Here is a 25,522-nt window from a genome sequence, read left to right on the forward strand (position 1 = left end):
CTCCTTTACTTGGCAAAGCAGCTTTCTGCCACCCTCTCCTCTCTGTCACAGCCCCTTCCTCACTTCCCTATTTCCTACTTCCCTTAATTGGCCTAGTTTTCCATCTACCTACTCACTCCTTGCTCTTTCATTATAGAAACATTCCCCAAGACAGACACATGATGTCCCCCATGACAGGACCCCACTGTGGTCTGTTCCACTGGGTAGGTTTCTCCCCATCTGGGCTCTGAAACCCCTGGTGTTGGAGAGCAGTGACAGAAGAGGAAAGGGGCTCAGGGTCCTAGAGGGGTGGGGTTGGGGTGGGGCTGAGAGGGCCCAGCCTCCCTGAAGAGCCTGGCCACACTGACCTTGCCCTCATCATCTTCAACCAAGATCTTGCCAGGCTTTGTTTCCTTGATGATGCACCCAATAGCCACGCTGGTCTTGTTGGCAGGGAGGGGGTTCAGCCACACATGGTCACCCTGGACAGAAGAGAGAAGACAGTGGTCAAACACCTGTTCCATGTTCCCTTTCCTGCTCAAGACTTACCTCTCCTGGGGGCCGTCTTTTCCAATGCTCTCTTCATATCCCCTCCTCCTCTTTCCCTCTCCTTCTTATTCCCTCTCTCCTTTCCCACTCTCTCTTGCTCTTGCCAGGATGGCAGTGGGAGGTAGCAATGGAAGATTCTCTGGCCTACCTTGGTTCTAGGAAACAGACAAGCTATATTTGCAGGAAAACAGTCCCACTGTGAGGTGGAAAAAGAGTCTTTGCCCTGTGAATAGCCCTATAGGACCAAAACCCGTTGGGTGAGGAGAAGCAAAGACTAAAATCTCATAGGTTTCTGCTAGCCTGTGACATGGCATTGACCCGTATGAACTTCCTTCTGACCCAAGAAAGCTCACCCCATTCAAAGAGGAGTAATCCCCAAACCAGCACAGGTCTACATACAAAGATACTGAAATCCAACAGGAGGAAAGGAGCAAGTGACTAATACCAGGAAAAACAAACAAACCAACAAAACTGTCAGAGAACAGTGGAAGTTGTGGCCAAGTATTTCACCATAGTTTCCAAAAATGTACTGAAGAGTAGATCAGAAGCAAGAGCTCAGAAATTAGATGCTGAGACAAGTGAAAGGGATGAGAATTGAGTTGGCAAAGCTCAAGAAAGAAATGGAAGAGATAACATGGACCAGGAATGAAAGCAGAATTGGAAACAACAGAAAAACAATCACTGCTATAAACATAGTAAAGATCACTGAAGACAGGAGGAGAGGGCGAGCTGAATGACAGAGAAATTTTTTAAATGAGGATTAGGAAGAAAAGAATAGATAGGGAAGATGGACAAAAATACGTGGGCACCCAAAGAAGATAACTGGAAATAAAACCCAGGAAGATTATTTAAAGATATAATTCAAGACAACTTTCCAGATATTAAAGAAACCTTGCATCTATAGATTGAAAGCACATCAGGTACCAGGAAATAATGACAAAGAAAAATCAGCTCCAGGACATATACTAGTAAAGGTTTTTGAGCTTTGAAAATAAAGATGAGTTCACTTCTAAGGAGAAAGTTCAGGACAAATTCAAATCCTATAGAGAGCTGAACAACTAAAAGATCTCAAGAAAAGAGCAACCTACCTATTAATATGGCCACTACCAAAAGAACAGAAAACATCAAGTGTTAGAGGCACTGGAACTGTTATACACTGCTGGTGGGATTGTAAACTGGTACAGCCACTGGGGAAAATAATACGGAGATTCCTCAAAAAAGTAAAAATGTATATACCATATGACCCAGCAATCCCACTTCTGAGTATACATCCAAAGAAATTCAAAGAAGGATCGTAAAGACATATGTGCACTCCTATGTTCATTGCAGCATTATTCACAATAGCCATAGGTGAAATCAATCCAAGTGCCCATTAACATATGAATAAACAAACAAAATGTGATGTATACATACAAAGGAATATCCTTAAAATGGAAGGAAATCCTGTTATGTGGTACAGTATGGATGGACCTCAAGGACATCATGCCAAGTGAGATAAGCTAGTCACAAAAAGACAAATACTCCATGATTCCACTATAAGAAGTATCTAAAAGAGTTGGGGCATATGGATGGCTTAGATGGTTGAGCGTCAGACTTTGGCTCAGGTCATGATCTCACAGTTCGTGGGTTCAAGCCCCACATCGAGCTCTGTGCTGACAGCTCAAAGCCTGGAGACTGCTTTGGATTCTATGTCTCCCTTTCTCTTTGCCCCTCCCCTGTTCTCTCTCTCTCTCTCTCTCTCTCAAAAGTAAATAAGCCTTAAGAAAAAAAAAAGAAGTATCTAAAATAATCAAAATCACAGAAACAGAAAATAGAAAGGTGGTTGCCAAGGGCTGGAGGAGGAATGAGGGAAAATAGTGTTTAGTGAGCACAGAATTCCAAGTTTGCAAGATTAAAAGTTCTTAGGTCTGGGGTTGCCTGGGTAGCTCAATCAGTTAAGCAGCTGACTTCAGCTCAGGTCATGATCTTGCGGTTCATGTGTTCGAGCCCCGTGTCTGGCTTTGTGCTAACAGCTCAGAGCCTGGAACCTGCTTCTGATTCTGTGTCTCCCTTTCTCTCTGCCCCTCCCCTGCTTACACTCTGTCTCTCTCTCCCTCTCAAAAATAAATAAACATTTTTTAAAAATTAAAAAAAAAGTTCTCAGATCTGTTGCACAACAATGTGAATATACTTGATGCTGAACTGTGTGCTTAAAAATGGTAAATTTAACGTTAGGCATTTTTTTTTTTACCACAATGGAAAAAGAAAGAAAAAAGAAATCCAGTAACTTTTTACCCAGCCAAATTGTCCTTCCTGTATAAAGGTAACAAACATTTTTGAAGATACAATATTATTCCCATAAGCCTTCTAGAAAAAAAACTGGGGAAGAAAGTTCAGTCAATAGTACAAGGAATAAAAATAGATCCACATCGACACTCATGATCATGAAGTTTCAAAATACTTGGGACGAAGAGAAAATCATGAAAGCTTTCAGAGAGAAAAAAATAGATTTTGTACAAAGGCTCAAAAATGAGAATGGTTGGCACAAAAACAAACACTCAGATCAATGGAACAGAATACAGAACCCAGATATGGACCCACAAACATATGGCCAACTAATCTTTGACAAAGCAGGAAAGAATATCCAATGGAATAACGATAGTCTCTTCAGCAAGTGGTGCTGGAAAAACTGGACAGCGACATGCAGAAAAATGAACCTGGACAACTTTCTTACACCATACACAAAAATAAACTCAAAATGGATGAAAGACCTAAATGTAAGACAAGAAACCAACAAAATCCTATAGGAGAAAGCAAGGCACAAACCTCTTTGACCTTGGCTGCAGCAACTTCTTACTGAACACATCTTCAGAGGCAAGGGAAACAAAAGCAAAAATGAACTATTGGGACCTCATCAAAGTAAAAAGCTTCTGCACAGCAAAGGAAACAGTCAGAAAAACTAAAAGGCAACTGACAGAATGGGAGAAGATATTTGCAAATGACATATCAGATAAAAGGTTAGTATCCAAAATCTATAAAGAATTTATCCAACTCAACACCCAAAAAACAAATAATGCAGTGACGAAATGGGCAAAAGACATGAATAGACACTTCTCCAAGAAGACATGCAGATGGCCAACCGACACATGAAAAAATGCTCAACATTACTTATCATCAGGGAAATACAAATCAAAACCACAATGAGATACCACCTCACACCCATCAGAATGGCTAACATTAACAAGTCAGGCAACAACAGATGTTGGCAAGGATAGGGAGAAAGAGGATCTCTTTTGCACTGCTGGTGGGAATGCAAGCTGGTGCAGCCATGCTGGACAACAGTATGGAGGTTCCTCAAAAAATTAAAAATAGAACTACCCTACGACCCACCAATTGCACTGCTAGGTATTTATCCAAAGGATACAGGTATGCTGTTTCAAAGGGACACATGCACCCCAATGTTTATAGCAGCACTATCCACAATAGCCAAAGTATGGAAAGAGCCCAAATGTCCATCAATGGATGAATGGATAAAGAAGATGTGGTATATATGTACAATGGAGTATTACTCTGCAATCAAAAAAGAATGAAATCTTGCCATTTGCAAATATGTGGATGGAACTAGAAGATATTATGCTAAGCAGAATTATTTGGTCAGAGAAAGACAAATATCATATGACTTCACTCATATGAGGACTTTAAGACACAGAACATATGTACACAAGGGAAGGGAGGCAAAAATAATATAAAAACAGGGAGGGGGACAAAACATAAGAGACTCTTAAATATGGAGAACAGAGGGTTACTGGAGAGGTTGTGGGAGGGTGGATGAGCTAAATGGGTAAGGGACATTAAGGAATCTACTCCTGAAGTCATTGTTGCACTATATGGTAACTAATTTGGATGTAAATTTAAAAAATAAAATAAATAAATAAATAAAAATTAATTTAATTTAATATTAAAAATTAAATTAACAAATGTGTTGCATTATGCTAAAAAAATGAGAATGGTGTCAGATTTCTCAACAGTAATGCTGGAAGCCAGAAGACAACATGGAATAAACATCTTCACAATTCTCAGGGAAAATTCTGTCCAGTACGGAATCCCATGCCCAGCTGACACATGTGAATAAATGTATTTTAGATATGCAAGTTGTTACCCCTTCTCAGAAAGCTATTGCAGGATGTGCTAGATCAAAATGAGGGAGTAATCCAAGAGAAAGACCTCAGGTCCAGGAGTAGGGAGTCAGTACAAAGGAGAGACAAAAGGCGTATTCAGACTGGCTGTGAAGGAGCTCCCAAGATGATGTCAAGATGTGTGCCTCAGAAATACAAGACATAATCTAGATATCACAAGTCAGCAACTCTGGGAGAGATTTCCCTCTGAGGATGAAACTGAGTCAGAACATTTTGAGAGAAGTCAGACATGTCTGGGAGAAAGTGGGGGTGTTAAAGGCATGGTAAATACACAGAAACCTTAGCAGGTGGGGAAAAGACAATTACAAAGTCTAGCAAAGGAAAGCACGGTGCTTAGAGTACGCTGGCTCACTTCAGGGTAGCATTTACTTAGATAAAATAAGTAAACTCAATATGCAGATCTGATCAAAGCTAGGTTTAACAATTTGGGGAGGACAGAGACATGAGTAGCATACTTGTGAGTGCCCGGAGGGGGGTAGGCTCATGGAGCTAGGGCCTTTCTTACATGGCAGGAAGTCAGTCATCGATGATGCCTGAACCCAAAAACTCCAGTAGCACTGTGAGCCTGTTCTTTCCAGACACAGAGGGAAATACCCAAGAATCAATAGCAGGCTTGACAGTGGTCACCTCTGGGGAAGAGGCAGTGGGAAACTGATTCTTTAAACGGTATGTCTGTACAATTTTATAAAAATGGAAGCCAAATCAAAAAAGAACTGCAAGGAACAGTTGCTGCAGGATACAGAAAACCAGTTTGACAACATACTGGGCCCAGTGAACGAATCAGATCATACCAGACACCTCAGAGATCCCGGAGAAGCTTTCTTACAAAGAGGGTGAAATTGTAGCATGCAGCTGAAGCCGCTGGCAGATCATCAAAGCAAGATTGAAAGTCAAAGGCAGACGATGGGCATCTCACAGCAAACTTGACCTTAACCAGAGATGAACAAGACAGGCACCATGTCCAATCCAGACTGCGGAGGCATGAGCCCCACATGGGCTGGAAGAAGAAATCAAAGAACATGACTTTTGTTCCCTCCATTTGGCCAAAGCTCTACTAGGAAATAAATGAGAAGCCACATCACAGAAAATAGAGCTTCTTCATGACCTCCATCAGCAGGAAAAGACTGCAAGAGCTGCCGAATCAGGAAAAGAATGGAGAAGAGAAATAGCATCTCTCAGCCGTGAAGAAAGTAAGAGTGTCTATGGAGACTCATGAAATGGAGGAGGAGTTGAAGAAAGCAGGGAGATGTGAGGAGTCCTGGGAGTCCTCCTTGCTCTGCATGATAGGAAATACATGACAGCTGGGTGCGAGAAGAGCTCTTGCTGGAGAGAATGTGGGAGTGCCCCAGCATGAGACAGAAACTACTGTAAAGGCCAGAAGCCATGAACAACCCACTCCCTGGAGACCTGGTCCTTCATACTAATGTCTCCCAAGAAAGGTGGCCTCTTTTGGCCTCCTCACTGAAACGGCACTGTGCCCTGATACCTTGTGCCCACCTGCCACGTCTTTCTCTTCCCAAAGTAGAAGAGGTGGACCTAGAGATGGTCTGTGCCTGCATATAGTCAGATAGATGAAGACTCAGATGAGTCATCAAGGGAGCTCCAGCAGCAGGCCTGGTCTAAGCTCCAGTGCAGGCCCATCAGTAGACCCACAGAAGCCTGTCCCCTCTGCAGGGACAGATGGCATGGTTACTGCTGGTGCCAAAGACCTGGTTTTTCTCAGGAATGTCTCACAGTGCCTGGGCATTGTATCCCCTCCCTATCTGATGAAGTATGGTTGAAGATAAGGTATGATTGATTTGTCAACAAACGTTTATGACTTTGTGCACTGGAGACTGGGCCGATCTAAGAGAGGTGCTTTGAATTTCAAAATAATTCCAACCAGTCTTCTGCATTGAATAGTTCCCAGCCCCTCTGCACACAGATATGTAAACATTCATAGTCCTCATTTGGAAGGAAGATGGGGTTTCATTAATGTGACTGAAAACCGTGCTCTGCCCAGGGCCTTGGGGTGGCTCAGAATGTGTGCCAGCAGTAGGATCTCGGTTTCCTCACTTGCCCATAGGGTGGGGGGTGAAGAAGCTGGTGATGACGGCAAAGAGAAAGATCTATTTACATGTTCATCCTTAAGTCAGCTACCTTGTGTGTGCATCCTTGTGATGGGATCCCCAAAGCCAAAATCAGGGACAATCTAATGGTTGAACAATACATGGGCAATGCAAGACCTAATCACCTTCTTTAAAAGACTTCAACTTTTGTTTGAGGACTCACCCCTCCCCAATTCATGGGGTTCTTGGTGAGCACCATCCCGTCCAGCTCAGGGGTGGGGCAAGTGATACAGCCCAGTACACTCATCCTATCCCCTCAGCTGCCAGAAAGGGAGGCTGTATACAATGCACAATTTGTAAATCCTTAGTGTGTGGTCAAGGCCAGCACTGTCCAATAGAAATACAGCTCAAGGGGCGCCTGGGTGGCGCAGTCGGTTAAGCGTCCGACTTCAGCCAGGTCACGATCTCGCGGTCCGTGAGTTCGAGCCCCGCGTCGGGCTCTGGGCTGATGGCTCAGAGCCTGGAGCCTGTTTCCGATTCTGTGTCTCCCTCTCTCTCTGCCCCTCCCCCGTTCATGCTCTGTCTCTCTCTGTCTCAAAAATAAATAAACGTTAAAAAAAAAAAAAAAGAAAAGAAATACAGCTCAAACCGCATGTGTAATTGAAAATGTTCTAAAAAAAAAAAAAATGAAAATTTTCTAGCGGCCACCTTTCAAATGTAAAGAAAAACAGGTGAAATTAATGTTATGAATGCTGTTATTTTTTTATTTTCAGTTTTTATTTGAATTCAAGTTAGTTAACATATATGGTAAAATTGGTTCCAGGTATAGAATGTAGTGATTCATCACTTACATACAACACCTGGCGCTCATCACAAGTGCCCAGCACCTATCTAGTCCATCCTGCCACCCACTTCCCTCCATCAACCCTCAATTTGTTCTCTATGGTTGAGTCTCTTAAGGTTTGCCTTCCTCTCTCTCTCTCTTTTTTTCCCTTCCCCTATGTTTATCTGTTTTAAATTCCACGTGAGTGAAATCATACGGTATTTGTTTTTCTCTGACTTACTTCGCTTAGTATGATGCACTCTAGCTCCATCCACATCATTGCAAATGGAAAGATTTCATTCTTTTTGATGGCTGATTAATATTCCATTGTATATATACACCACTTTTTATTTATCCTTCGGTGGGTAGACATTTGGGCTGTTTCCATAGTTTGGCTATTTTTTTTTTTTTAATTTTTTTTTTTCAACGTTTATTTATTTTTGGGACAGAGTGAGACAGAGCATGAACGGGGGAGGGGCAGAGAGAGAGGGAGACACAGAATCGGAAACAGGCTCCAGGCTCTGAGCCATCAGCCCAGAGCCCGACGCGGGGCTCGAACTCACGGACCGCGAGATCGTGACCTGGCCGAAGTCGGACGCTCAACCGACTGCGCCACCCAGGCGCCCCATAGTTTGGCTATTTTTGATAATGCTGCTATAAATACCAGGGTGCATGTATCCCTTCAAATCTATATTTTTGTATCCTTTGGGTAAATCCCTAGTAGTGCAATTGCTGGGTCATAGAGTAGTTCTATTTTTGACTTTTTAAGGAAACTCTGTACTGTTTTCCAGAGTGGCTGCACCAGAATGTTGTTATTTAATCCAGTATATTCAAAATATTATCATTTAAACAGGTAAGAAATGTAAAAATTGTTAATGAGATATTTTACATTCTTTGTACTGAGTCCTTGGATCTGGCATGTGCTTTAGACTTACAGCACATCCCGATTCAACGCAGACGTATTTGTAGCACCTGGGGCTCATGACCACCACAGTGGACAGAGCAGATTCAGCCCTGGCACTTACCACCTGCTCCCAGTACTTTCCCAGATGCACCATGACCTGGATCCCTTTGGGCCTTTGCATGTGCTGTTTCCTTAGTCTAGACCACTGTCACCCACTGTACACATTCAGAACATCTAGTGGTCCTAATGTTGTTATCAAAGTTTGGGATTATGTGCGACTTCCAATGACCCTATGTAATCCTGTGACAATGGTATCGTTATTCCTATTTAACCACGAAGATGTAAGTGGTAGTGTTGGGATTTGAACCATGCTGGTCTGTCTCTAAGAGGTGGGCAGAGAAATCAGGAGGAGGAGGTTGAAAGAGGTTGGAGGAAGACTGGAGGAGTGGGTATCAGCTGACTAGGGTAACAGGTGGCTAGTTCATGTGTGGTCTTTGCACCTCACAAGCTGTAGCTGTGTCTCCCCACTCCTGGGCAGGACCACTGGGTCAGAAAGGGCACTGCCCCTGATGTCCTGAGAAGTCTCAGACAGCCCCATGTTCATCTGACTAGTGGTAAAACTAAGGTCTAGAGAATGGAAAGCCTGGCCAAGGTCATACAGCAAGCAACTGGCAGAGCAGTGAGTTAGCCATATTCTTTGAGGAAGGAACCCTCAGCTGCTGCTGGAGAAACCCCCACCTCACTCCCTGCCTGGGGTATACTTCTGAAGTGCAAAAATCAAATTTCTCTCAACTCGAGATCTATTTTAATTATATCAAAAGAGTTTACAGGATGCCTGGGTGGCTCAGTCGGTTAAGCATCTGACTTTGGCTCAGGTCATGATCTCATGGTTCACGAGTTCAAGCCCATCATCAGGCTCTCTGCTGTCAGCACAGAGCCTGCTTCGGATCCCCCTGCCTCTCAAAAATAAATAAACATTAAAAAATTTGTTTAGGGGCGCCTGGGTGGCGCAGTTGGTTAAGCGTCCGACTTCAGCCAGGTCACGATCTCGCAGTCCGTGAGTTCAAGCCCCGCGTCGGGCTCTGGGCTGACGGCTCAGAGCCTGGAGCCTGTTTCCGATTCTGTGTCTCCCTCTCTCTCTGCCCCTCCCCCGTTCATGCTCTGTCTCTCTCTGTCCCAAAAATAAATAAACGTTGAAAAAAAAAATTTGTTTAAAGATTTTTATTAGCCTGGAGGGGGGCGGGGTCCACTGCTAATTGTTTTCAAAAAGATACTTTTTTCCATAATGTAGTTATTCAACATGTTTGAGTTTTCTCAACAATACAGGTTAAAGTAAACATTAAAGCCTGTTGTAGACTAAATTCATATGTCAAAGCTCTATCCCCCAGTGTAACTGTATTTGGAGATACAGCCCTTAAAATGGTAATCAAGGTTGGGGCACCTGGGTGGCTCAGTCAGTTAAGCATCCGACTTCAGCTTGGGTCATGATCTCACAGCTTGTGAGTTTGAGCCTCGTGTTGGGCCCTCTGCTGTTAGTGCAGAGCTGCCCTTCCCCTGCTCATGCACGTGTTCTCTCTCTCTCTCTCTCTCAAAAATAAATAAACATCTTTTTTTTAAGTAATTAAGGGGGTCTCCTAGGTGGCTCAGTCGGTTGAGCGTTCAACTTCGGCTCAGGTCATGATCTTGCAGTTGACGAGTTCAAGCCCCGCATCAGGCTCTGTTCTGACAGCTCAGAGCCTGAAGCCTGCTTTGGATTCTGTGTCTCCCTCTCTCTCTGCCCCTCCCTCACTCATGCTCTGTCTCTATCTCAGAAATAAAAAATTAAAATAAAAAAATAAAAAAGTAATTAAGGTTAAATGAGGTCAAAGAGGTAGAGCCCTAACCTGGTGGGATTGGTGTCCTTATAAGAGGAAGAGACACCAGAGAACTCTCTCTCTCTGTGTGACAAGAAGGAAAGCCATGTGAGAAGGTGGCTATCTGCAAGCCAGAAAGAGAGGTGTCACCAGACACAAACCCTGCTGACACCTTGATATTGGACTTCTAGTCTCCAAAACTGTGAGAGAATAAATTTCTGTTGTTTAAGCTGCTCAGTCTGTGGTATGTGTTATAGCATTTTGCTGTGGCACAGTTTTGCAGAGCGGCCTATGGTTAGCCCCTTTGGAGTCAAACAGACTGGGTTCTCATTCCTTCTCTACCTTCCATGAGTGAGATGGCCTTGGGCAAGTCACTTAACCTCACTGACATCAGTTTCCTCACCTATTGAATGGGGCAGCTTCCCAGGGCTGTTGTGAAGATGGAATATAACGTGGGTCAGGAGCCTGAGTGGTGCTGGGCATGGAGTAGAACCACTGGATGGTATGTCAGGAATAAGCACAGTGTGGTTCTTCCCTTTATTCAGGAGTCACTAGGACCCATTAAAGGGACCATTGGTGAATCAGGCCATCACTGTCTTCCCAAGGAACCTGCAATCTTAGAAGACAGAGCAGGTGTACCATTGCACTTGAGCATAATATGCCCCCAAAAGGTAGCTTTTTAAACTCTGCTTGAAGTTAGTCATGTTCCCAATGGGCCCCTTGGGACTAATGCATTCCATGGGTATATTCCTTTGTGAAATAAACCTGGCTTTGCCTTACAACTCATGCTCTTCATGCTCCAAAATGGTGCCAAGTTCTAAAGTGATTTAGATACCAAAAGCCCCTGCAGCCTGAATTTTGAAACCACGTGTGTTCTCTTTCCAGCCTAGAACAGCCTGTCTCTATTCTGGAAAAGACAACCCTAGCCACCCTTCTGTGACTCAGATAGTTGGAGGGCTTGGTTGCAGGAGCCCTTGGTTGCGGGGTGATGCTGTCCCCTCTCAGCAGTGTGGATCCAGCAGCCAGGAGGAGACAATGGCCACTGTGTGGCTTTGCATGCAGAAAAAGAATATCTGGGGCATTTTCTTATCAAAAAGGACTTCTCTCTATCCAGCCTTCCTGGGTTTGGGTTGGAATTCAGGGGTGGGGTGGAGTGGAGGGCAGGGAAGAATGCCCAAGCTGGTTTGGGACTCTCCTCTGGGCTCCTCCAGCCTCCAACCTTCTCTCATAATGCTTGCACCACCCCAGCTGCCTGGAGGCCTGTGCCCCCCACCCCCCACTCCAGGGCAGGGCAGTGTCTCAGCATTTGCTTCCTTTCCACATGGAGCCATCTCTTGGCCACTGGGACACAGCAGGCGCTTAGATGTTTATTAAGCTGAGGGAAGATGGCGAAGAGCCCAAAGTTGAGATTGGACCCAGTATTTGATTCCCATCCACTCTGAGTGAGCTCCTTGCAACTGTTGCAATGAGACAACAAAAGAGAAATCCCCTTGTCAAGGCATTTAAGCCTTAAATAGAAGTAAGGGATTACTGCACCAAGTGTGGCCACCTGCTCAGGCCCAGAGGTTGGCCAGACTCATTTTCTTTAGGTAATATAATCTGTCTTGTTCTTTCTACTCCCTTGTCTCTGACATTTTCCTTGGGGGCTTTCCTTGCCTCTCGCTGATTGTAATTCCCAGATAATCCCTGGATGCAATAGATGCAATTCTTACCAGCTTGAAGGCCGACATGTTGGGTGGCAGCTCCCCCGACCTGTGAGCAGAGAAAAAGCAGATTATCAGTCCTCATGGCCCTGCCTTGGAGCCCCTGGAGGGCAGGGGCCACGTGTGCACCTCAGCACATCCTCGAATGCCCTGCATGGGGCCCGGCTCAAGAAATGATTCTCGAATAAATGGACGAATAAGTCACCGTCCCACCCAAGTGTGAGAAGATGCTTTCTCAGTTTCTTCTATCCTATCTCATCTTTATTGAACATCTGTTTTGCACTCAGTACTGGGTTCGACATGGGGAGTCCGGGTGGTTCCAAACGTACTTAAGACACAGTCCCCGTCATCCAGAAGCACAAATTTTATCTGCTTGGACACCTGTGAAAGCCATTCACCACCACACACTATAGGGAGTGCTGAGGTAAGCAAGGCAGCATAGCTAAAGACACATGACATACTTTATATAAATATCATAGCACCCCAAAACACAGGTGTTCCCCTATTTGTTAAATGGGATCCCACAAAGGGCAGGTGACCCAGTAAGTTAGCAGCACAGCTGGGAATCCAACCCTGGTCTACCTCCTTTCAAACCTGCCCCCAGCTCCTGGCTGCCTTCCAGGGGTATAGGCATGCACATGTGTTCCTTCCAAACTCATATCAGATGAAGTACACAGACACCAAAGGGTAAATCAACCTCTGGAACTGCATGAAATTTGCTGTACCCTGTGGGAGGAGAGGTGAGATACAAGCCTGAAATCCAGGCAGGTCATGATCCTGAAGGACCTGAATGCCATAAGAATATGGCCCCCAATCTCCTCCTAGGGCCTTTCCCTTCACTTTGACCTCTTCCTGTCTGAGGGAGATGCTGATTGTTTTGGTCTGCTTGAAGTGCCTTCCTCTGTTCTTTTCAGGGAAATTCTCCCTCCTTTGTCCAAACTGTGTTCCGGATAAGGACTGTCAATGACATAAATCATGGTACCCAGAACCAGACTATGACTCAAGCAAGGGCCAACCACAGGCTTTCCCTGAGATGTTCTAATTGGAACTGGGGGTTGGTTTTCTTTCCAGCCACGAAAATTTGAAGTGTGATTCCAAAATTGCCAGAGGTTACTGTCTTAATGTCCCGAAAACAGCTGCCTTGGGAGAGTAAAGTTGGGAGTTAGAAGGAGACAAAGGACAGAAATTCTGTCTCTGACTTTTTGTACTTTGATTATTTGAGCTAAGTCATTGAAACCAAAGAATTCTCCCTGATCTGGTGACCCCCATTCTATTCTCTTTCAGGTTGCACATCCCCCTTGTGCATTCCCACCCTCTTCCAGGGCCACTGCCAGGATTAAAGCACTTCCAGGTCCAAAATCAATGTCTCCAATCCCCACCTTTCTCCTGAACTCCAGGTCTACCAAAGCCCCATTTTCTGGATATGTCCAGCAGATAGGTTATGGACACATTAAACTCAGCATGACGACAGCAACTCATCTCCTCTGTTTCCACATCTGCTCTTTTCCATGCATTCTTTATCCCAGTGAATGCTATTAGCAATTGTGAATAAAACGTTTGAATCATGGGGTGCCTGGGTGGCTCAGTCAGTTGAGTGTTCGACTTCGGCTCAGGTCATGATCTCATGGTTTGTGGGTTTGAGCCCCACGTTGGGCTCTATGCTGACAGCTCAGAGCCTGGAGCCTGTTTTAGATTCTGTCTCCTTCTCTCTCTGCCCTGACCCAGCTCGTGCTCTCTCTCTCTCTAAAATAAATAAACATAAAAAAATTTTTTTAAACGTTTGAGTCATCCTATTATCCCCATCTTTAAATGACCGCTTTCATTTGAAGATTTCATCTATTAAAACTTGAGGTTCCCAGCTATATGTTGTCTACAAGAAACCCACTTTAAAAATAAAGACAGATTAAAAATAAAGAGATAAAGAAAGATATACCATGCTAACACTAATCAAAAGAAAGCTGGAGTAGCTTTGGTTATTTCAGACAGAGCAGACTCCAGGGCAAGGAGAATTATGAGGAATAAATAGGGCATTACATAATTATAAACAACAGAGGTGCCTGGGTAGCTCAGTCAGTTAAGTATTTGACTTTGGCTCAGGTCATGATCTCACAGTTCATGAACACAATCCCCATTTTGGGTGAGCGTGAGCCCCACTTTGGAAGAGCCACTTCTCTCTCTTCCTCTCTCTCTCTTGGCCCCTAGCTCATTTGTGCACTTTCTCTCTCTCTTTCAAAAATAGATGAATAAACAAACAAACAAAGAAACAACAATAAATTGGCCCAGGAGGGCCAATTCTCAAAGAAGACATGACATTACTTAACATGTATGTACCTAAAAGCAGGGCATCAAAATACATGAGGCAAAAATAGGTAGAACTACAAGGAGAAAAAGATGAGTCCACTATTATAGTTGGAGTCTTTAATACTCCTCTATCAACAACTGACACATCTGGCAGGCAGAAAATCAGTAAGGACATCATCAAATTCAATGGCATCATCAATCAATTGAATGTAACTGATGTTGGTAGAATACTTCAGCCAACAACAGCAGAATATACATGTTTTTCAAGTTCATGTGGAACATTCACCAAGATAGACCATATTCTGAGCCATTAACATACCTGAACAAATTTAAAAGAATAGAAATCATACAATGTCTGCTCTCAGACCATGATGGAATTAAATTAAATCAAAATAGAAAAATCCCAAAATACTTGGAGATTAAGAAACATACTTATAATTAACACATGAATCAAAGAAGTCTTAAGAAATATTTTAAATGTTTTCAACTAAATGAAAATGAAAATACAACTTATCAAAATTTGTGGGATGTAGTGAAAGCTATGCTTAGAGGGAAATATATAACATTGAAAGACTATATTTAAAAAGAAGGTGGGTGCCTGGGTGTCTCAGTTGTTTAAGCGTCCGACTTCAGCTCAGGTCATGATCTCACAGCCCGTGAGTTCGAGCCCCTCGTCGGGCTCTGTGCTGACAGCTCAGAGCCTGGAGCCTGCTTCAGATTCTGTGTCTCCCTCTCTCTCTGCCCCTCCCCTGCTCATGCTCTGTCTCTCTCTGTCTCAAAAATAAATTAAAACATTTTTAAAAATTTTTTTTAAAAAAGAAGAAAGTTCTAAGGGGTGCCTGACTGGCTCAGTCAGGGGTTGTGAGTTCAAGCCCCATATTGGGGGTAGAGATTACTTAAAAACAAAACCTTTAAAAAAAATTAAAAAGAAGAAAGATCTAAAACTAATAATCTGAGTTTCCACCCTAGGAAACTAGATAAAAAAGAGCAATATAATCCTAAAGCAAGAAGAAAAAAAAAGAAACAATAAAAATTAGAGCAGAAATCCCAAATTTGAGAATAGGAAATCAATAGGGAAAATCAATGAAACCAAAACCTTGTTCTTTGAAAACACCAATAAAACTGATAAACCTCTAGCCAAGCTAATCAAGAAAAAAAGAGAGAAGACACAAATTTATAATATCAGAAATGAAAGAGGGACATCTGGAGGATAGTTGACCTGATCCCATTGACATTAAAAGGATAAAAAAGGAATATTATAAACAACTAGATATCTACAAATTTGGTAAATTTAGATAAAATAGACCAATTCCCTGAAAGACAGAACTGTCAAAAACTCACACAAGAAGAAATAGACAATCTGAATAGGCCTATATCTATGAAAGAAATAGAATCAATAATTAACAACCTGTCAAAAAAGAAGCATCAGGCCTAGATGGTTTCACCAATGAATTCCACTAAACATCTAAGGAAGAAATGGTACCAATTCTCTACAACATCTCCCAGGAAACGGAAGCACAGAAAACACTTCCTAACACTTCCTAATTCTGAGCCAGCATTACCCTAATACCAAAGCCAGATAAAAGACACTAAAAGAAAGGAAAAACTACAGTCTGTGTAGCCTCCTGCCCATCTCTTAGTCCCCTGTCATCCTTCACTTGACAGACAGGAAGCCTCCCAGGTAGACATGCTTCCTGGCCTCTCCAAAAATTATTCTCCATTCTACCAACCAAGTGATCTTTAAAAGATACAAAAAACTGACCATATCATACCTCTCCATAGCCAGGAGCATATGTGTCATATCCTTATGGCATTCAGGTCCTTCGGGATCATGACCTGTCTAGATTTCAGCCTTGTGTCTCACCTCTCCTCCCAGAGGCCACACCAAATTTCATGCAGTTCCAGGAGCCCCCCACCCCCACCCCTGCATTCTGTCTCACTTTGGTGTCTGTGTACTTCATCTGATAGGAGTTTGGAAGGAACACATGTGCATGCCTGTATGTACCCACACACAGGTACACACACCCTCATATGCTGCCGCTATAATTTTCTACCTCAGTTCTTATTGCTGTTTTTATGTGTCACTGTGTCTCTCCCACACTTGCAAGAATCTTAAGAACAGAACTATGCCCTACTCATTCCAGTAGGGGCTCACAATATGCTTGCTGAATGTATGGATGGATAAATGAGTGGGTGGGTGGGTAGATGGATGGATGGCCACCAGGAAGATGGGAGCAGCCATGCCCCCCCCCCCCCCATCCCAGGAAAGTAAGTATGGTGTTGCCCCTGAGGGAAAGCCCTCAGAGTATTTGTAAGTTCCTACTTCTTGTTAGTGAGATGCTTTCTTCTTAGCTCAGGCCCCTTGCCCAGCCCTGAAGTAGGTCAGTGTGCTGCTGAGCCCACCAGGGTCAGTGTCCTGCACTGGCCCCAGGGTGTACTGAACCTAAGGCACCAGAATGGGGGTGACCATCACCTGAGAGGAGAAGGGTGAGCTGCTGGTTACCAAAGCCCTCCTCAGAGCTGTAGGATGTCTAAAGCCACACCACTATCATGGGCTTCTGAGTATCACTGAAGTGGAGTATGGGAGAAGAGGTAAAGAAATGCTGAAAGGTGAGTGGGGAGGTGGAGTTGGGGAGAGAGTCAAAATGTTCCTGGGACTAGGAGGGGCTGTGTGCCATGTGGTATATGGGGCACCGAACAGGAGACTGCGGTCTGAGAAGCAAAACACACACGGACTCTCTGGTCTATGGGAAGCTAGTCCAGAGGGGGGACGCTACCCTGGAGGGTTGCCAATGAAGGGATGCAGAAAGGGTGTCTGGATCTGGGTGAGGGATTGAGAGGCTTGGAAGTTACCCTGTGCAACCAGCCAACTCCTCCAGAGCCAAGGGTGTCTGATGTGGAATCTGTCACTCCAAACAGGAACAAAAATGGGCTGGTGTAGGTGAAAGAGGCCACCACTCAGTGGAAGGCAGCACAGTCCAGCAGGTGACAGGGACTCTGACTAGACCATCCCACTGCAGACACTCAAGACAATCAAATATTGGTAGTTTCAGATGCTTTGATCTAGTATGTGTGTTGATATTTGAGTATGAAATAAAAGTGAGCTATCTTTTATAGTATCATGCTATTTTTGTTTAAACATATGGAAGATGCATATATCTAAAGATGGAAATACATCCTTTTTAGAGGTAATTATATTGAACTGTTACCAGTGGTTTCTTCTGGAACTGAGGATTGGCATGGGGTATAGAGGGAGGAAGGTGGGGGAAGAATTTTCCTTCACATTTTGCTCCTTTCTGTTATGTTTGGCGTTTCTATATCCATATATTTTTATTTATTTTGCTTTTATTCTTTGCGTTGCTGTCTATGGCATTGTCTGGCTGCCTGAAATCCTACTCCCTTCTCGATCAGCCACCAAGCTCGGTGACGGGGAGGGCCGGGAGGAGCTGATAGCAGCACCATCGAGGCGGGAGCTCAAAGTAGTGCTGCTTTGGCAGTGCACACTGGGACAGGGCCTGTCAACCCCGACTCTGAGCCTCTCCGTGTGCCCTGATGCAGCCAGGATGGCTCAACCCCTCTCCAAAGCCCAGAGCCCAGAGGGACACACCCTCCATTGAAAGGGAGTCCCACCACACAAGATTGGCTGGCATGTGGGGCGATATCAGTGGGGTGGCGTTCCTGTGAATACCATGTGACTGGCAGTTCAGGAGGTATATGTCCCCAAGAGGTACCCCCGGCCCAGAGACATGATGCTCCTGGGTCCTCACCAGGGATCCCTTCTCTTTTGCCCAGATAAGGCCAGAGTTGAGGGTGTGAAGCTATAGGCTTCCGTCCCATCCTGCCCTAGTGGGCACAGGGCCTGGCCACCCCTACGGCCAAAAACCTTGCTGTGTGCGCTCACGTCCAGCTGAGAGACCTTGCTTTCTCAGAACCTGGCTCCTAGACCCTCCCGGGGCCTTACACTAGGTTTATCCCTCCTCCCTGCACACCTGACACACAAGCCTCTAGAGCTCCCTGCAGGTACAGGTCAAGTGCCCGCCTCTACGGCCTCATCTCTGGCCCACTCCTTCAGACCTGGCTTGAGTGTTTCCTTGCAGCCTCCCTGACTCTGTCCTCGGCCATTCTAGCTAATGTCTACCTTCTCTGGCTCCAGAAGACCCTGGCCTGCGTTGAAACTCATGGTTTTCACTCTCCCAGAGAAGACCTTCTCAGAGCTTTGCTGTGGCAGAGTGCCAGCCTGCCCAGAGAGACCTCAGAAGAGAGGGCCCTTGAGAAGCCCTCCTGAATTTACTATTTTTGCCAATGGTATTCCCTTGCTTGGTATCCCCTTCATGATATCCCATCAGGAAAGCCGGGCTTCTTCTCAGACACTAGCTTGTTCTTAACAAGGGCATGTTTAAACTCGGCACTGCTTACATTTTCGTTTTTGCATTGCCCACCAGGACTCTCACAATGAACGTGGTGGCTATGTCTAGCAAATATACTGGAACTTCATTTACTAGCCTTCCTCTAAGAGAGTTAAATTGTGCTTTGCTACCTTAATTATTCTTCCTCTTGCTTTCTCCTTTATTTTATTTTTGATTTTTGTTGCATTCTAGGTATCTCTGTAAGCTGCCTCAAGTGACTCTCTTTTGTTTACTTTTTGAATAAGGCAGGTGATCACTGAGAGATTTACAGACTAACATACACTGTTCCACTGTGCTGTGGTTCCTTTGCCTGCCCTCTGCACTCTGTCCCTCCCCACAGAACAGAGTAGGGGCTCAGACTGTACTCAGGAACGCTGCTAAGAGTTTCCCAACAGTAGTTCATTAATTCGACCTACACAACAATGCTACATGGTAACTGACATGGTTCCATTTGACAGATGAAGACACTGGGGCTTCAGGTCCCACACTTAGTAGGTGGCTGAGTCAGGATTTGAACCCCTGCTCGTCTGGCTGTGACGTCCTTGTTTATTTTACTTCACCTCTCCCCTTGGTCTGATACGCTGCACTCTCTAGGACTGCACTGTCCAATATGGTAGCCACTAGCCACATGTGACTGTGTACATTTAAATTCATTGTAGTTGAAATTAGAAATTCAATTCCTCAGTCATGCCAACCACACTTCAGGTGCTCAGTAGCCACATGTGGCTTGTGGCTACTGTGTTGGACAGCGCAGTTCTGTCATCATGGAAGGAGCATTTACTGCTTCCCTCCTCCCACACTCAGCTCCTGGCAGGAACTGGCTGTACCCAGACCAGATCTTTGTGATGCCACTTCTTTGGCCTGGAACATCCCAGTTCTCCAGCACTGACATCAAGCCATCCTCTCCTACACAGCCCATCTGTGTCCCTTCGCCTCCTTCTCTGTCACTCTTTCTCCTTCCCACCCTGGACTCAGCCCCAGCCATCTCCTCCTCTGACTTCTTGATGCCTGTGTGGTCTATGCCCCTGGTGGGGTCACTTTTCCTTCACACAGTCTCACCTCACCAGCCCAGCAGTGAAGGAACACAGTGCACGCTGTTTGATTGAGGAGGTAGGCAAGGGAGTCCCAAGTGGCATTGGATAGAAAACTAGACTTCGTTCCTAGCTTTGCTTGCTACTAGCTACTGCATTCCTTCAATGTATCTTCCCCAGTGCCTGTCCTCTGCCACGCCCTGGGTGGGGGCAGGGGACAGATCCTCGAGGAGATCCAGCCTGTGCACCTCCGGGTACTCATATTCAGTGGTCCAAGGCAAAGAATGTTATCCTCCTTCATCTCAACGCCCTCTTTTGCGAAAAGCTTGCAATTCCTGCTCTTCCTCACCGCAGCATGTCATGTGGACTGAGTGACACCATGGAAGCAAGAGATGTGGTGCAAGATGTGAAAAGCGTGCTGTGACATAGATGCAACTGGGTAACTGGGAGTGTTCATCGTGCCGCATCACTTCCCCACAGAGCTGTGCCTCGCCCCGTGCCTGAGTGAGAATACCCCAGGACCCAAGCCAGACACGGACACAGGTCCTCTGGGAAGAGGCACCTGAGGGCTAGTCAGCAGGGTGCCCGGCAGGTCCTGGGCGGTGGGGAAGGCTTCCTGCAGGAAGTGCTATTGAGCTGAGTCGTTCAAAACAGATTTCCTGGGGCCACGTGCTGCAGGCCCAGAGAGCCAGCCCCGTGCAGAGTTTTGGTTTTCTTTGAACTAAAATCTGCAATGGAGTTTTGGGGTTTTATGGGTTAGAACAAAATTCAAGTCCAGAGTTACAGAGTGTGGACTCAGGGGGAGGCCTGGCTGTGGGGAACAAACATACCCAACTTAGAAGATTTAGGATGGGGCCCCACTCCTCTGGCTGCCAGACCCTCCTACTCTGCATCTCAGATTTTCTCATCTGTGAAATAGGGATGGATGCCCAGCACGCTGGCAGCTCAAGTAAGAAAAAACCCTCCCCCAGCCCCCTGGGGCCCCAACAACCCAACACTCCCACCCAGGAGGCTTTGGGGCCAGGCTGGCAGGGTCCTGCCTCTCCCCAGGGGCCCAAGCCTTTCAGAGGTGATTGACACAACTGCCTGCAATTGTCCAAGATGATACACAGGTGAGTCACAGGAGCCTGGGCCCTGGAGTCCAGTCTCGACTCTGCGCCCCATTCCATGGTCCTCAGTCTCCTTGTCCATAAAATGGAGGCAATAACACCAGTGTGCTGTGAGGGCGCAGTGCGATGGCACATGTGGCACAGCTGACGTCTGTCAGGTGCCAGGTGATCGGTGCCCAGGCAGTCCCTTACGCCCTATGGTTCCTCCTCGGTGAGTCCTCCTGCTATGAGAAGGCTGCTGGCTAGGGTAGCCGGCCGGCCGCCTCCCACCCCCGCCATCCCCCCTGCCAGTGAGTCCACCTTCTTACAGAAGAGGGCCAGTAGGCTTCCCTCCTCCTCCTCCTGTTCCTCCTCCTCCTCCTCAGCCCCCAGGCCGGCCCTGCATCCTGATGGAACAAATCTCTGGGCTGGTGTTCCTGGTTTCTAGGCTCCTGAAAGGAATCTCTGGCTCTCTACTTCTCAGGCCTTTCCCACCTTGTTTCCAAGTCTACCCTGCCGGGCTTCGCCAAGTCGTGCCTCCCAGCCCACCTCCCACCCGCCCCCGCGACCCTCCTCCCGAGTGGGGACTCCCTCCTCCCATCCTCCCAGCTGGCAGAACACAGCCCCCCAGTCCCCCACCCCCCCGCAACCCTCCTCCCGAGGGGTGACTCCCTCCTCCCATCTTCCCAGCTGGCAGAACATAGCCCTCCCAGCCCCCCCACCGGTGCAGCTGGCTGGCAGAGAAGCCCCCGTATTCCCCTACCTTCTCAGGACAGGGGTCTCGCTGACTCCCTTCCCCTCCACCCTGGGCACTCCGAAAGAGCAGGGAAACGAGGCAGTGCCAGGGCTCTGGGCGTGTCAGAAAGTAAGGGAGAGGAGGAAGACGCAGAAGGGACCCAAGAGGAAATGGCCCAGCAGTCTGGCCCCACGTAATTTATTACAGGACTTTGTCCTGGGCCCCATCCCCTCCCACATGGCAGCCCCAGCCAGCAGAGCCTCACAGCAGCTTGATCTTTAACCCTGGCCTCTTCAGCGAAGACTCCCCACAGGTCATCAGAGCCCGCACTCCATGCACCTGTTGCTGGCCACCAGCCAACCCCATGGTGACAATCAGCTGATCAATCAAGGGAGTTCAGCATATTCCTGGGCATCACAGGGACTCCAAAGACACCCATGCAGGACCTCTGCTCCCAAACATCCCGTGTCCTAATTGGGGCACACACACAGGAGAGGCTAGGAAGCCTATAACGAAACTAAAGGCCATTAGCACAACTAGGTTTTCAGTGGGGTCCCCGGAAGCAGGGGCAGCTGGCTTGAGCTGGGGCTCGAGGGAAGGGGGGGTTCTGCAGTGAGGCTAATACAGACCTTTCAAGCGGTGTGCACGGGGAGAGGCCATGCTGTAGGGGGAGGCAATCCCTGAAAGTGTGAGTGTGGGGGCTTTGAAGGCAGGTGGAAGGGGAGTCCACAGGAGGGACTATTCAGCTGCAGCCCTTCTCTTGGGTGAAGAGATCCCTTGGGATGGTGCTCACAGTTGGTCCCACTAGAGCCAGGCAGGCTCCTTCCCAGGCCCAGGGTTTGGGAGGCACTTGGGAACTGCAGGCCGAGGTGTGGGAAGCCCCTCTCACCTTTCAGATAGAGCTGAGCCCCGGCAGGTGGCAACCCTGACCTCGGCCTCTTTTGGAGACAGGAGCCAAGTGTTGGTGGAGAGAGAAGGGTAAAGTAGACTGGTTGCAGAGATGGTCCCAGACGGAGGTCACCACTGCCCGAGGGCTTCCTGGGCTTCCCGCAGGGACCACTTGCAGTCCCAGCTCTCCTCTGCTGAACGCTCCTGCTGCTGAAACAGCTTACAACCAGGTAGCCCATGCCAGAGGTAGGGAACGAGTTGGGGGATGACCAACCAAGGGGCCATTTGGAGGAAGCGTGTGCTCTGAGACTTTCAGCCGCCCCCCACCCACTCCCTGTGAGTCCTACCTTGGCACCAGCTAGCCTCTTGCCCCCTTAAAGTCTCAGCCAGTTTCTGGGCCAACACTTGGTTTGGGGGTGGGGTGGGGGCTCACATGGCATGTAGCCTCTCTGGGTTAGACACCATTTCACTCCCGTGGGGTTGGTGAGCTGCAGCTCCCAGAAATGGTGAGTTCCTTGCTCTGGGACCCCCTGCACCAGGCTGGGTCCTCTATGGCCCTCTTCCTTTGCCCTCATAAAAGAAAAAAGCAGAACAGAATATTTGTGCCGAAGAAAGCAATTTATATCTCTAGTCAGAGTCTGTGTTAAACAGAATTTGACAGAAACACCTTTTGGATACCTACAAACTTCTTTCCCACTTTGTTTTTCACATTTGACATTTATATCATAAGCATTTTCCTACGCTGTACCAAATTTAATCACCTGTCTTTAAGGACAGCATTCAAGTCCCTCCTATAAATGTCCCATCATTTGTGTAATCATCCTCCCTGGATGGACATCGGCAGGCACCCAATGCTTTGCTATTACCCACAACACTGCAATGAATGAATCTGTGCTCACAGCCCTGTTTGCATGATGGCGCTACAGGAAGGCTAAAGAAGGGAACTTATTGAAACAAGGGGCATGCACACCCAGCAAAACGGTGTGCATGTCACTGCAGGGACCTGGCCTGGCTGCTGTGTGAGCTGGCAGGGCACACAGTTTCCACTGCTGAGGTACCCCAAGCCCAGGAAATCAGGAAGAGGGGCTGATGGCAGTCGGGGCAGGCTCTTCCTGTTTGTCACACCTGTGACCAGACTTGGCTCTTAGGCAGCCTAATGTAACTGCCACAATTCTCCCCAAGACACAGATATTTTGTGAATTTCTAAAAATACGTTTTTGAGCTGAGCCCAAATGCCTCCGTAGGACAACTTATGCGTCATTGTGTTTCTGTCCAATGATCAAGCCCGTTGTAATATTGCCATAGCAACCGAAACAGAGTATAAGGAGCATTTCACTGTACCTCTACCAGCACATCCTGGAGCGACCTGAAGTTGCTTGTTTCCTGATGGCCCTGATCTTCCCCTCTAGCCTACAGCAGCCAAGTTACCCATTAACTCTATAAAATAACACAGCTGGCCGCATAGGTCTCTGTGGCTGAGTTGCTCTTTAGAATGTTTTAGAATTCTCAGTCTCAGGGAACTAGCACTTATGGAGTGCTTCCTAGGTGCTGGGCTCTATGCAGGTGCCATCACATAGCCTCATCACAACCCTACAAGTTAGGGTGCCTATCCTCATTTCATAGTCGGGAAGTTAAAACCAAAGAGGTTAAGAAACTTGTGTACATCACACAGCTAAAGGTGTCACGGGCAAGATTTGAATCGAGATCTACCTGACTCCAAGGCCAGTGCTCATTGTACATCAACCCTCAAACAAACCTGGACTCCCTCCTCCCCCAACCCCCAGGGATGGAGGAGACATATTCCTTTTAGAAATTTTCAGGAGGGGTGCTTCTCCAACTTGCTTGCCCTGGCCCAGGATCAGAAGAGACTTTCATTTCTGTGGTCTCTGAGGTTCAAGGGCAAGGAATATCTGGGAATGTGCGGGGCTTAAATGCCTCCCTGGAAACACAATTATGCACAGTACAGAAGTGTATACCACATGACTCACTTTATCTGTGCAGTTCAGAGTTTCTCAATCTTGGCACTATTGACATTCTTTGTTGGCAGGTTGGGAACAGCTGTCCTATGCACTGTGAGATGTTTAGCAGGAACCCTGGACTCTCTCCCCATTAGATGCATCCCCCCACCCTGTGCTATCAAAATGTGTCCAAATATTGCCAGACGACTCCTGGGGGACAAAACCATTCCCACCTGAGAACCAAAGTATAGCTCATAGGTCCAGGTGCAGTTGAGACTGAAAGAGGAGAACATCAAGGGCCAGAAGGGGATGTCCTCTTGGAAGGGGTGACCCCGCACTTGGCCTCCTGGAATGGCAGAAAGATACGCTCAGAATAAGATATGGAGGCTGCAGAGAAGGGGCTATCGGACTGGTGCCCCCGGAGGACATGCCAAGGAAATGACTATTTTCTGGCAAGCCCAAGTACTTCATCCTCCCTGGATCAGAGACCATGAGATAGACATTGCTGGACTGGGCAGAACTTGGATCCAAAGTCCCCATGAACCAGGGGGGCATCTGCCAGCTCAGTCCAGAAGAAAATGACTCATCCCTGATCGTGCTTTATTATCACAACCCCTGTGAGGAATCCACCCAGAGATTTGTCCAAGCAGCAGAAGGGGCAAAGCAGGGGCACAAAACAGAAGAGTCACTTTCTCCCTTCTGGAGAGCTGCAGGAAATCCGGGGGATAAATCTCAGTCTTGGGTCCTGGTACGTAAACCTGAGCCTCTAGTCACAAACCTCTGGGGACCTCTGCCCCACGCGCAGGGTGAATGGCATCCTGATGACTAATTTGATTGCCCTGGGGAGGTTAAGGTAATTGGAGGAGAAGGCAAAACTTGATTATGTGGCAACGCAATAAACCAAGGGACCTGGGTAATGATGTTGATGATGCAGATTGTGATGATAGTAATGATACCTTGTCCATCTCTTGGAAGAGGTTGAGGGGGAGTGGGGCATTGTGAAGAGTTTCATTTCTGAGAAGAGAAGCGTTAGGATAGAGTTCTTAACCCTGGCTGGAATACTGTGTGTGTATAAAGACT

General features: G+C 46.7%; 1 protein-coding gene across 2 annotated transcripts in view; it reads right to left on the bottom strand.

Moving 5' to 3' along the window:
* MYO7B (myosin VIIB) overlaps window positions 1-21,761 on the bottom strand; it is an 85,836-nt gene extending 64,075 nt beyond the window's left edge. For both annotated transcript variants that reach the window (XM_045479392.1, XM_045479391.1), the window contains exons 1-3: window positions 21,624-21,761; window positions 12,044-12,083; window positions 348-461 (exon numbers count right to left, since the gene is read on the bottom strand). In XM_045479392.1, coding sequence (XP_045335348.1) covers window positions 348-461; window positions 12,044-12,061 — 132 coding nt within the window. In that variant the 5' untranslated portion in view covers window positions 12,062-12,083; window positions 21,624-21,761. The remainder of the gene's footprint in view (window positions 1-347; window positions 462-12,043; window positions 12,084-21,623) is intronic.
* Between the last annotated feature and the right edge of the window lie 3,761 nt (window positions 21,762-25,522).

This window comes from Leopardus geoffroyi, chromosome C1 (assembly GCF_018350155.1).
Source record: "Leopardus geoffroyi isolate Oge1 chromosome C1, O.geoffroyi_Oge1_pat1.0, whole genome shotgun sequence".
Classification (NCBI taxonomy): Eukaryota; Metazoa; Chordata; class Mammalia; order Carnivora; family Felidae; genus Leopardus; species Leopardus geoffroyi.